The sequence below is a fragment of the Conger conger genome, chromosome 2, assembly GCF_963514075.1.
Source record: "Conger conger chromosome 2, fConCon1.1, whole genome shotgun sequence".
Classification (NCBI taxonomy): domain Eukaryota; kingdom Metazoa; phylum Chordata; class Actinopteri; order Anguilliformes; family Congridae; genus Conger; species Conger conger.
The window spans coordinates 61,003,211-61,017,049 of NC_083761.1; the positions used below are offsets into that span (position 1 = coordinate 61,003,211).

A 13,839-nucleotide genomic window follows, 5' to 3' on the forward strand; every position below is an offset into this window, starting at 1 on the left:
GTAATTTGGACTGTTCGTCTGTGGAGTACCCCGCAAGCACAGAACTCTCCAAATCCCCAAATCCAGGTGATAACCAGTAGTAAATCTTGTGAGTATTTCAAATGTTGTCGCTGCGTTTCGTGAGCTTGCAGTTTTGCACAAATGTCCACCTTTTATAAATGCACATAATCGTTTTTGGTTCACGTAGCACATAAATAGTAATCGATAACAGTTAATTAAAGTTTGAGTTTTTGTTTAGTATATTTATTATAAGTGGTGTGTGACAACCTTTTTGCTGTTACTAGAAGCATGAAACAAGTAACTTGGCTTGACTTGTTATTGTCTCGAGTTTAACAGAAGTCAATGATGCGTTCCACCTGACTCAAGCTCACTTTAAAATAAGTACTTTAATGTACAGTAATGAGAATGAGCTAATAAGGAAGCCAACAATTGAAGACTAAAGCAGGGACAGACATATTTGAACAGACTAGATTCATATTTAGTTTTATTTGCATGAGTTGTGTGTTGTATTAAAACATCTACAAATGTATGACTTTAGTTTTTTAATAGCATTGTTTTTGAAAGCCAGTGTCACTACAGCCTATGAGGAAGTTGGATGCTGTGTTTAAAACAATTAGTTACCGGTCAATTTATTATATCTAGGGTATTTCCACAAGTATGTTAAAGGTCAAACATCATTGATGAACATTTCCAGCAATTTGGCAGGTTTGGTTGTGTAAGTGAAAAACTCTATTGTGCAACCTGTTATTGAACATTTTACTTTAGTGACTATCTAACTATATGATATGTCTTTACTCAATTCATAAAAGTGATGTAAAGGTGTTCCTTTATTGTCTTGCTTTAATGGTATGTTTGGCTGTCTGCCATGTTATGCCTTGTTTTCATCTGTTTCATATTGCCAGTAATTGTCTGACTATTGTTATTTGGACTGAAGACAAATAGATTATATCTAAAAGTGTTCTTAATACAAGGCTCTTGATAGCATATTTGGCCTTAGAGATGTGAACTTTGGGAGGTGTTTACTTTGGCAGTACTCTGTCACTGCTGTGATGTCACCGAGGATTGGTCTGCCTCTGCTCACACAACTGAGCATCTTTGATTAAAATGCTAAAACCTCTAAACTATGAGCGTGTTTTCAATGTTGTGACCTGGCTAAGAAGAGCTTTTCTTTCTATGGTCTGTTTATTTGTTAGAATGAACAATGATGTAGGAAATTGAAGGAAGCTGACATAGTTAAGGGGGAAGAAGCTAAACCCTAACCAAGAGTTTTTCTGTTATCCAAATATGGGTATTTAAAGCAGAGAGCTAAAACCATGTCGGGCAAGAAAATTATGACAAAGTTTATTAATGAGTAGAGCTCCAAGGTGTCATGAAGCACAACAAACATACTTAACCACCAGTATTGCTTGTTTACTGCTTGTTCAGCAATTGCGGCTAAAGTTGTCTTTCAGTTTTGATATAAAACCACATTGAATTATCCTGAATAGTGTAGAACTGAACCTGGCTTAGAAGCCTACAGTAAATATGAAATCCATCTTTCAAGTGTACAAAGTAAATCCTTGCTGCAGACTGTTGAAAATTTGGTCACCAGTATGCATACAATTATACGTTTAGGATTTAGCTGCTTTTAAGCAATAGAGACATCTAATATATGTGAGAAGTTCAGAGTGTGCTATCCAGAATTGCTCTTAAGTTCAACTCCGGCCATTCTGAGTAAATGCAATTAAATGATAAGACATTAAAATATTTGAAGGTAGTGTTTTTGCAGCTAAAGAGTGAAGTTGCAATCTTCTCAAAATCCTTTTTCGTTGGACTATTTATGGTATTGTTTATATTGAGTAGTGTACCGAAAATGTGATGAGACCTTTCTGTTGACTCAAGCTAAACCTGATGAAGTCATTGATTGATTAGTGTCCATAGACATTGTTCCCAAGGCCTAAATTGGCTGCTGGCTGAATTTGAGTTCCCTAACTTTATAATAATAATTTAATTAAGTTCATAATGTAACAGGGATGTGGACCGCCCTCTGTAAAATTGATGAGATCGTCAGTGGGTGGAGTTCAGGGGAAGGTTACAACCTTTCACAGGCCTTGGGATCCTTGCTCTACCCCTGCAAATTAAATGGTCACATGACTTCCTGGGCACCAGTCCCATTTTTGCATAGTCCATTTATCTCACCCCTTCCATAATTATTTTTCATAATGACAAAACATAAGTTAGCCCTTTATTTCATCCTTAATATGTGAAATTGAGATTCCAAGATATAGCCCCCATGTTTCTGAAACCAGCCATAGCATGTCATCCCAAGTGATTAAAGTTTATTTTCGGCTCATGTGAAAGGGAACGTTGCATTTCCTCGTTTGTTTTTGGAAAACCTTTATAGGTCAATGAGTGGACATGGAGCAAGTTACTCTACAGGAAGTTAGTCTTTATTTAGAAAGTTTTCTCTCTAGTCCTTCTCTGCTCTCTGAGAACAGCTTTACCTTCCAACATTACTTTTTGCTGCACTCTGGCCCTTAAAGAGCAGAGGTCACAGGTAGGATTTATATTTGTTTGATTTGCCCCTACGTTACAATGCTACCTTTATTAAAGTAGGATCCTTACCCAGATTACTTCACAGGGGCTATCTTGGTTTTATCACTTTATGATAAAAGGGGACCTCAAGGAGGAGGAGCTTCTGTAGTAGTCTCAGTCTACTACATATCTCTGCTGGTCGCAGTTCAAGAGATCATCAGCACTTTTCTCTATTGTTATATGGATTTTGCTATGACAACACAGAGCCTGTGAATATTTCTGCATCTGAGGTTCCCCTCTCAGCACAGCTGTAGAGATCAGTCAGACTAGTTCCTCTTCTTCCCTTGCAATACAGAATTTCCTCATAATTTTGTTCCACATAAACAAATAACCAAAGGGCTCTGAAAACCAGAAAGTCAAGATAACAGAACTAGAATAATTTTAATACACATCTATCAAAATATTAACAATGACAAAATGGGGGGGATGGAAAAATACTGTGAATTGCTTAGATAGCTCCATCATAATTCCATGGTGCAAAGACATTTCTAGAGATGGTTTAAAGATTTAGCATTTTGCTTTTTCTTTTATGACTCCTTATATAAACAACGACCTTAGGTCAGAATTCATTATTAGTATTGTGTAAATTAAAATGTGGAGACATTGTATGGTATCATTCGTCTCTATCTCTTAACAGTGTTGACAAACAGGGACTTCCGAAAGCTAAGCAGGCCAGCTGTTCTTTGTTTCCAGGGCATCTACAAATTGCTGTCCACTCTTGCTTGTGCTTATCAGCAAACTGTTATACTGTCAACACATCTCAGACATCTGTCTCCAGGTCTGCGGTGAGTGGGGGTGAAGCTGCCTGCATTGAAATGATAGGGTGGGAGAGAGAGTCTTGGACCCTGTTCGCATCAGAGAGGATCAGGGAAGCACGCATCATTTCCAGGGTTGAGGCCAAATAAGTCCAGCATTCAAATGTCACTTCATTTTTGTATCGATCGATAACTTACACATCCGTTATACTTCAAGTATTTTGAACTCTCTGCTGTGCATTTTTTTTTCCAATGTGTTGCTCCCATGCCAAATTCTAAAATGTTATGGTTCAATGGTAAACATTTTGTGTTTAATTAATTGTATACAAACATTTAAATGGCTTTATGGACTATGCCAAATTAAAAAACAAATAGTGGAGCAAATTGCTCCCAGGAGGAACTGTAGTTTACTTGCATGGTTCCCAGTCCTCATGAAAGGATTAGGGCCGGTCAAGGGCAGGCCCTGGGAGTGAAAGGTCTGCTTGGGTTGATTGAGTGGTCTCTGGCTGTGGCTGACGCACTGACCAGTGAATGGTGCTTTGGGGAGTCTGGCCCTTCCCGAGGTTAATGGTGCATAGCAGGGAGTGCACACAGTCCAAGAGATTATGAAAACAACATAAATTTTCATTTTAATGTAATTCACCAGTTGTTGTTATGAAGAACATCTTATTTTGAAATGAGTAACAATTGAAAGTGGATTCTGATAAGCTTTTTAAGCTTTGAAAAAATCTTTGAAAAAATATTACTGAGAAATATTTATGCAAGGAGATTAAAAAGAAATTGAGAGAAGACATTTAAAAGGCCTCATAACATGTTTTCACAGTTCAAGTACAACTGACAGTTAGTGACAGTAAAAGGTGAAAATAGGAAACATTACATGACATTATAGGTGTTTGGCAGACGGTCTTATCAAGAGCAACATACAACAAAGTGCATGCCCATAACCAGGGAAGTGCATGCCCATAGCCAGAAAAACATTTTAACACATGTATTTAATCGCTTTAGTTGCAAAACTAGTCGCATGTACTTATCCCTGGTTATGGGTATGCACTTTGCACTTGTACGTCGCTCTGCCATTAATGTAATGTAACGTAATGTAACTATAAGTATACGGTAATATATTTTTTGTACATTTTTGGAATGGTACATGTTTCCTTGCGCACCTGTCATTGTCCATCCCAGGCTGGGAACTACAGCAGCTAAATCCTTGTACTGCAACATCTCCTCAGAGTCCTATACTATGTGCTGTGTAAAGAGAGGGGAAAATAGCTGTTGTAACATCTAACCCTGCCCCCAGCAGCTCTGTGCTCCATGTTATCATTTTGGCGTAAACCGAGAGGCCAGCTGGAGGCATACTATTCCCTATAAGGGCTTTGTTTGGGAGTTCACTAGCTTTGCTGTTTAGGTCTACAGAAAGAGGGCTGCAGCAGAGAAGGTGCCCTTATATGGTCATCACACCATGGGTCCACTGCCCTGCTCCTTAGAGGAGCCGCTATGGTTTCTGCTGTTGCTATTACATGATTATGAATGTGATTTAAGTTGGTATTCCTATTCTGTATGTGTACTTGTGCATGAAAACTTTTTAAGTGATTAAGAGAACCCAATTTCTTTGTTGCACATTGTATCATTTATCATTTCCCAGCCACAGTCCTAAATTAGGGGTTGCAATCATCTCCCCCGTGGGACGTCTGTGTGACTGTATGTAGCGTGTGTATGTGGAGTGAGGGTGGGTGGGAATTGTTGGGTCTATGAGAAGGTTGAGCACCATAGCAACTGATGGAGAAAGGAAATTAACCCTTTCAGTAACGTCTCATTCTTTTGGAATTGGAATCCACTACAGTTGGTGTATAATGATCAATAACACACGGACCAAATTATGATAGTTATGAAATTATATGATGTTCTTGAAGTTCACTTGGCAGTATTTGCTGTATATATGTATCAATTTTAAGAAAAGAAAATCAACGTTTTTCAGAAATACCTAATGGTGTTACATTTTTGTATTTGGTAGAGACTTTTGTCCAGAGTTGCTTACATAGAGAACACTTTTTTGTATGCATAAAATCTTTTAGATCTGGATTTTATTGAAGTAATTCAGGTCATGTGCTCAAGTATACAATGGCAGCACCCCAGCCTGAAACCTTTGAGTTTCAGCTCCCTATCCTTTGTACTACACTGACACCCCAGTACAGTATTGCTATGCTTTTAATATGATTATTTGTTTATGCTTTTTGGAATTATCCGTCTTTCAGTTGGTCTTTGTGAAAAAATGGTATGATTTGAAACTCTTCCATGGAGTCAATGAATCATACCGCAAAGGATTTTTTTCCCCAATTTGATGCAGATAATTTCTTAATCTCACAATACACTGTTCTAATAATTACCTATGTTTTGCAGCTCATCCCCTGAATTCAAGATGTCCAAAAAAGCAGGCTTGACTGAGGATGAGAAGTTCCTCTTCCTGGACAAGGACTTCATCAACAGTCCTGTGGCCCAAGCAGACTGGGCTGCCAGGAAGCTGGTGTGGGTCCCCTCTGAGAAACACGGGTTCGAAGCGGCCAGCATCAAGGAGGAGCATGGCGATGAAGTGCTGGTGGAGCTGTCGGACAATGCCAAGAAGGTGACCGTCAACAAAGATGACATCCAGAAGATGAACCCGCCCAAATTCAGCAAGGTGGAGGACATGGCGGAGCTGACCTGCCTGAACGAGGCCTCTGTGCTGCACAACCTGAGGGAGAGGTACTACTCTGGCCTCATCTATGTGAGTAAAGCACAAGGCCACTTACAGACATATCCCAATAATTATTGTGCAGGTGTAATTAGTACCCAGATAAAAAGCATGTTTTAGTTTGTATTTCTGCTTATCTGTAAGGGGAAAGCAAGAGTTAGTGCAAAATTTCAGTGTGCAGAAAAAAAAAAGGGGGGGGGGGGTTGCGGTTGGTTGCAGTTGTGATACCCACGGGAAACACAGAAGTGACAATGTTTTCAATGTTTTGTCTATAGCCTATGGTGTGCTTGGTTTGACTTAATGTGTAAAAAACATTCTACTTTTTGCTTGGAAATAAAACTGCCCAAGCACAGAAAACAATGGCTGCGGTAAAGGAGCAGATACTTTGACAGATGGATGTTGATTATTCAAAAGCCACTTCAGTTTATTTTGCACATGGAAAATAGGCAAGAATAAAGAAGATTGTATGTTCGTCCACTTGATTAGATGAGGAGAAAGGACGCAGCGCAACTAATGTAGCCATGCATGTGATATTTTGGACCGGTTGCAGGAGATCTCTGCATTGATGTCGGTGTGCAAACCTCTTGGCTAGTTTGGCCAGGAGGGATGCACTGCTGCATGCACTGAGTTGACTGATGTCAGTGTGGAGCTTTGTTTTCTCCTCAACCACATTATTTTTCTTCGTTTAGCTTGTATGAACTGGCTAAATGTAGTTTCTGCAGCAAGCATACATCCAGCTTTATTGCGCTCCTGATTCAGTGGTAATTCTCTGATTAACTGAGCTGAATCATTGAATGGCTCAACGCAGGTTTGACCTCTATTGTTATTACTGTTGACCTTCTCAATGCGGAGGACTGAAACACACGTGAAATAACAACTTGAAATAACAATTGCAGCTAATCCTTTAAAGTTCTTTGAGAAAAACCCTAAAACCCTAGAAAAGTGCTTTGTTGGCCGCACAGTGTACAGTCCAAGTAAGTTGCTCTTACAAGGCTTCTGGTCACATTGTTATTACATGCCAGCAAACCTTAGTAAACCAACATGGGGGACCCATTTCAAAGGGAATGGCAACAGGCCTTACAACATGTGAGACAATGAAAGCAAGATGTACATGGTGTGTATGTATGCATTTTACTTTACTATTCTGCTCTGGCTACTATCTTGGAGAGATAGAAAAATATATTTTTAAAAATAATAATGAATAAATATTCCTCAAATAAATAATCCTGGCATAAAACCTTCATTAAAACATATTCAGATTGCACTCGTGTACCCAAGGGTATCTCCCCATTTTCTTCCTACCTCATCACATACTGTAAATTGTGTTGTGCTACTGTATAGGTACTGACTGTGCCTTCCCCTCCCTCAGACGTATTCCGGCCTGTTCTGTGTGGTGGTAAACCCCTATAAAATGCTGCCCATCTATTCTGAGAAGATTATTGAAATGTACAAAGGGAAGAAACGCCATGAAGTGCCCCCCCACATCTACTCCATCACTGACAATGCTTACAGGAACATGATGCAAGGTAACAACGCTGGTCATTCGCATCAAGCACGCAATATTCACTGAATGTTGGGCTACTCTATATTATATCTCATATTCTGGTATTGAAGGCTCAGTGTTTGCCAAAAGTCAAGTTTTTTATGTCTTGTTTGACAACTTTGAGTGGCTTTGTTGGAAACTGTGACAGTACTGTAACAGCCAAATGTCTTATTTTAGCCAGCACGGAAATGTCACAACCTGAAACCTGAGATCACCCTGAGCTGATAGCAACAAGATCTCTAGTCACAGATGTTTCAGTTTATTTTCAAGCACAGTTTTATGGGCCTTATCAGCAATGCGTAAGTTAGACAGATATTATGTGCATGTTAATGATATTAAAGGTGTACCTGAAGTGCCATACATTTGTTTTGTCATGAAAACAGGGAGGTTTCATCTGGCCTTGCCCACTTAACCTCGGATAGTTTAGGTTCCCTGAATGCTCTGAAAAACAATGGATGAGTCACAGTCTTCCAGCTGTAGAATCTCCCCACAGATCTTTTAATACCTTTTCAACCCCCTCGTGCAGTTGCATTATTTCCCTGCAAAGATGGCCTTTCACAGTTCATAAAAATAGACTTTTAGGATATTTTCACATAGCAGGTTGTCTTTTCTAATTCCTTTAATAAAATATTATGAGTGCAGTGCACTCAAGTTCATCGCGTGCAAATAATCTTTGTTGTATAAGGCAGAAACGTATTTTTATTCACTCTTTATCAGCATACTGCTGTCCAGGATATAGGCTGCAGTCAGCTGCATCCCTCATCTTCAGCACGAGCAATGTTCAATGTATGTGAGCCCAAGATTAAATGCTGTTGCTGTCTGTGGTATTGTGGTTTCATCACAATTTACACAGCTGCTGGAACTCAAGTTATCATTTGTCAGGGTCTTACTCAGCCACTCAAGTGCACAGAATAGCAAAAAGCAGAAGTGAAGTACTGTCACTGTTGTTGAGGGGTGTTCTTTATGTGCCTGTGCACAGCACTGCATTGACATAGTTGGAGGGCCTTGTTGCTGAACTACAGAGGAATTGTGTTTTTAAAAATGACATCATCAAAATGATATTAATTGAAGTGAATTGCAGTTTCTGGAGCACAATCTTACATATGCAGCTTGTTCAAAACACCGAGTTAAGTCTCACGAATCATCTGGTGTGCCAGAGTAGAATCAAAATGATTACCTCATGTTCTTCATAATGAAATTAGTAGAGCACTGCTGTGAGAACACAAGGAACCATAGTCACAGTGTTTTCACAAATACAATCCTCCATACCTCCAACAAGGCATGATGCAAACTGTATATTGTATATTGACACTGAAGTTTTTCTTCCTTTGAAGCTTTGTCAAGTAATGATATGTTTTATGGCAGTATACACCACAAAATTGGGTCAGTCTTATTGACGGGAATCGCATACCTCCAGTCATCCCAGCCAAAGAGTGTATATTTGCCCTGTGATGTCATTCTGAATATGATCTGCTAGACTATATGAATTGAGAAACATACACTATCCAAGCCATTATCTTTGTTCTGAAAAGTTCCCCACAATGTTGTAATTATTAAGTATGAATGATATAATATCATACTTTGTTTTTGGGAGGTGGGTAGTAACATAAGTATTCATTCTTCACTCTCCTGTAACTGTTTATTGTGTATTCACTTGTTCATCCATTGAAATTGATGTTCAATGTACTGTGCTAGAACTTCCACAGTCTTTTGCCATTCATATATTGTCATTTGCTTATTGTGTTGATGCTGTTATACCTACAGTATGTGGTGGATATGTACAGTATATGTTTAATATTTAAATACTGAATGCTCATGTTTCTTGAACACCATTCTTATGGTCAGCTGTTGTATGGCATCACCCCGTGCAGTTGGTTGGACAGAGCCATATGTACATACTTGACTTGGTACAGTGTTCATATTGTCCCATGAGTAAACACTGTGCAGAAGTGGCATGTAGGAAATGCCTCTTTTGATCAACACAAACAGTGGAGAGAATGTTTATTACTGGGCGTAGCTGTGAGCTCAGCTGGTGCTTTTTCCGCACTGGCTTTGTGGGATGTTGAGATTGTCCAGTGGGTGACACTGAACGGGCCACAGCTGTTCAAATTCGGAACACTGTACATGGACAAGCACCTAATGGATGGCTCTGGAATTCTAGAAGTAGGTGGCTTTCTGTATCTGTCATTTATGTGGATTTAAGTCCACATAAGTCATTTGTTCAGAATACCTATTTTACCTATCTGTGACAGGGCTGCCCAACCGTGTTCTTGGAGATGTACCATCCTGTAGCTTTTCCAATTAGTAGTTAGTAGTTCAACAAGATCTCTAGCGGCTACATGAGGTGTGCTCTGTTGGGTTGGAGTGAAAACTTACAGGACAGTAAATCTCCAGGAACAGGGTTAGGCTGCCTTGATCTACAGTATCTGAAACTTCATCTCGATGAAAATGTCTGTATGACACACACTGTAATCTCTGCTGAGTTATCCGCTATCAGAGGCTGTTTATGTTGATTGTGTGCAATCTGGGGCTCCCACTGGGAAGACTGACATTCCTTCATTAGAACTGAAAACAAATAATCTTTCAAGTCTATCGAGAGGGAAGTGAAATTCCCATGGGCGCACTTTATGCTAACCGGCATTAATTGCCTTGCTAGGCATAAATTGCAATAACTATGATCCTTGGCTGGGAATCAGAAAGAGCAGTAAATTGTGCCTGTTTTACACTGGAGCCATAGCACCACAGCATGTGCAACATTCTCTTCCATGGTGCTGACAGACACAGAGTGCTGAGCATTGCCATCCCTGTCTCCCTGCAGCTCACTCTTTAGCATTAGTTTAGACTCTGGCTGGGGAGTGTGGTGGTGCGACTGCTGTGTTTGGATCTGTTTAGAAATATTTAGGGACCTGGATGCCTTCATTTCTGCCTTAATTAGGAAGAAGCAGGAACAGGCAGCATTTTCTGCAAACCGAACCCAGCCAAGTCGTGTCCATAACGAGGAATAGCAGCCTGTAGTGTTTACAGCACAGCATGCCGTATTATATTGTCCTGCCGTAGGTGTCCAGTAGGTCCAGCAGTAACTCTGTTGAGGTGGTATAAGGAGGGGAAGTGGTTTACTCAAGGCAGATTGTATGAAATCTGAAGTGTCACACCATGGTTCACTGGTTGTGTTTAGATAATCTGTTGAACTAAAGTCCAGTTGCTTTCAGTGATGATGGATCCAATCATGGTTAAATGGCCATCCCTCAACAGCGCACCCAAGAATCTTCCTCACAGCTTGTGTGTAGGGATGCCATTTGAGAAATACCCATAAATGGAACCCCTCCATTCCCCAACAGCTTCACATTTTTCTATTTTTGGAATTATGAATTGACGGTAACCTCACTGCTGAACTCACTGAGAGTCATATTAATTTTCTGTGCTTTCTCTGTCCAACAGTGACAATTTCCTCTTAGATACATGTATTCTTAGATTAACGGTCTCGGACTGTTGGCGTTCTGTATTTTGCCTGTTATCAGATATTTCTCACTTCATAAAAGAATAAGCCTGGCCCTCAAACCTAATTAAGTTTTGTGACGTGATATTTATGTTTTTTTCCACAGACCGTGAGGATCAGTCAATTCTCTGCACGTGAGTAAAAAAGCAATGACTTAATGACTTAATAAAACCACATAGCATTATGTAAGCCTTTCTGTGAGAGAAATTATGTGGGTGGGTGGGTGGATGACGTGAAGGCAGGTTGCATTATAATATCTGGGCTGACCCTTGAGAATTAGGCAGTGTTTTCCTAACCATAGTACTAATTGTATAATATTGCTACAGTGTCATATCTGCATCGAGAGAACGTTATACACGTACAAGTTTGTGGGAATCTGCTTTTGGGACCTGTGGAGATTGGGAAGTCCTTGTGGTATTTCGGAGTAGGCAAACAGGAAGTCCAGTGGGTATATTGCAATTCAAAGAGCAGTTTTGCTGCAGTGGGAAAGAATCAGAGAAGCCTGTGGGGTCAGTTATCCCCACAGCAGTCCCGGTCACAGGAAACGCGCCCTCTGTTCTGATTCTAAAACCAGATTACACTTTCCTTGGAAGTTTGGATGCTATTCTATGTATTTATTCATTCATATTTTAGAGGAAACTACTGTATGGGGTTTTCCCCTGTGTGTTTTCATCACTCATTCTATTATATTTAAGAACATAAAAATATACTTTCTGGGTGGTGAAGTGTGTTCATAGTAGTGTGAAGAATCTGCGGTCTTCATTTGAAGGCATTTGTTTCCATGTGGAGTTACATGATGCCACTAAAGCAGGACTGCATGGGTCACAGTTGAATGGCCCTTTGGGAGTGGGCTTGTACTGCCTGTCTATGCTGACCACAACATTTCCTTAAAAATGAATTCAATGAGTGGTGATTGGCTGCTGTAAGCTACATTCCTGCCAGGCGGTATTGCCTGGACCATACTTTCAATACCACTGGAATAACACAAAACACAATGAACAGCCCTCTAGCTAAAGGCCTCTTATGAATGCAATAAAATGGAGCTTTCCTGTTAATCTTTGAGTTCATGGTGTATTTTCCATCGCTCTTACAATAGAAGCTGGTCATGCTGCATGAAAGTAAGTACGCAGGCAACCCCAAGAGAACATGGCCAGTTCCTTTGGTGCACTGCCAGGGTCCTGTGAGAAAGTCAACCAAGGATAAAATTAACCAGTCTGGGCAGAAAGCTGCCACAGCACCCATACACTGCTGAGAGGGGTTCAAAGCACATCCACTGAACCAGTACACAGCATCCCAAATATTCACTTTTCTCGATATAGTACTCTAACTTCTGTTGTCCAAACCAGCTTTCCTGTCCAGCCTCTTACGAAAGCAGTGTAGGAAATGGGAGGGTGCCTTGACTCAGTGCCTTAAGCTCGCTCTATTCTAAACTGATTGATGCCAGGATACACTATTCTGTGATCACATCTGGCTCCACCCTGCAAGCTATCAACACTTTTCCTTTGGGTTATTTGGGATACTTGTTCTGATTTTCCTGTTTATTTGTTGATGGTGGGACAGGAAGAATTAATTCCAAAATTGAACACATTGTTCCGGGCCTTTTATGGGAAACACACTGCATGAAATCCATTGTATGGCGTACCAGAAAGTACTTTTTAGTATAGGGTGGGTGGCATATAGTAGACCTTATTGTTGAAACAAACTCTATTTGAACCCAGTGTCAACAGCAGTGGAAAAACAGTATTTTTGGTGTTTCTCCTTTCCATCTGAACATTATGCTCTAATATTCACCTCTCTCCTGTTCTTTATACTGCCAAGCATTGCTCAAAATCCATAAGAAAAAAAGCTATACTTGAAATGCACATTACTACTAAAGGCATACATTCATTTGCCAATGTTTTGGCTTGATATATTTAAATGTAATCTTAAACCAAGGTCTTGTTTTTTTGATGTCCTGTTTCCTAGCTTGGCCACAATCATAGTTTTGGCTGGAGTTCAAAGCAAGAATGAACAACCTGGACATTAAAAACAGCCAATAAGTTATCATACTGACAAGCCTGTTCACCATTCCCATGTCTAAAAAAGGCTATTTTCTGTTCAGCTATTGTCAGGATATACTCTGGCACTGATCAGTCATTGCACATTATTACTAAATTCCTACATCCAATTCCTAAATCACCCAAGTATATTGCAGCCTTTCGTTTTTCAAATAATAACATTTTAAACATTGTGTAATTAGAAATTAATGAATTCATACATCAATGTATAGTTTTATAAATAAAAAGCTTGCAGCTGATTGATGGTGGAACATGCTCCATCCTGCATGAGGGGTCTCAGAGCGAGTGCACTGTGGGGAAGAGGAGGGGGTTTAGACCTGGAAAAGGGCGGATACAACTTCCTGGATTCCTCTGCCTGCCAAACAAGCCCCATCACAAGGCCCGTTGAATCACAGACGCATTTTGCCTTTTATGGAGTTGTTAGGACAAGCTGTTTGGCATTCATCTCGCTCTCTTTTATTGGAGATCAAAGGCAAATTAAATGAACAAAACCAAAACAATTGCTACCCCACTATGGTATAGCTCAGATGAAATCTATGCATGTTAAATCTCTCTGAAAAAGGCTTGAATTGTGCCTTGAAATGCCAATGTTGTTCTGAAAATGAGTTAATTTAAGCTTTCCTTAAAGGGTGAAAATGGGATAAATAGAAATGGTCAGAGATAGAGCACAGAAATCTGCTGCATTC

General features: G+C 39.9%; 1 protein-coding gene across 3 annotated transcripts in view; it reads left to right on the forward strand.

The window, feature by feature from the left end:
* The window catches only part of myh11a (myosin, heavy chain 11a, smooth muscle), a 32,984-nt gene continuing 19,145 nt past the window's right edge, over positions 1–13,839 (forward strand). For 2 of the 3 annotated variants that reach the window (XM_061232277.1, XM_061232279.1), the window contains exons 1-4: positions 1–88; positions 5,727–6,090; positions 7,427–7,583; positions 11,203–11,230. In XM_061232277.1, the coding sequence (XP_061088261.1) occupies positions 5,746–6,090; positions 7,427–7,583; positions 11,203–11,230 (530 nt within the window). In that variant the 5' untranslated portion in view covers positions 1–88; positions 5,727–5,745. The remainder of the gene's footprint in view (positions 89–5,726; positions 6,091–7,426; positions 7,584–11,202; positions 11,231–13,839) is intronic. The other variant, XM_061232278.1, reaches the window with a different exon arrangement.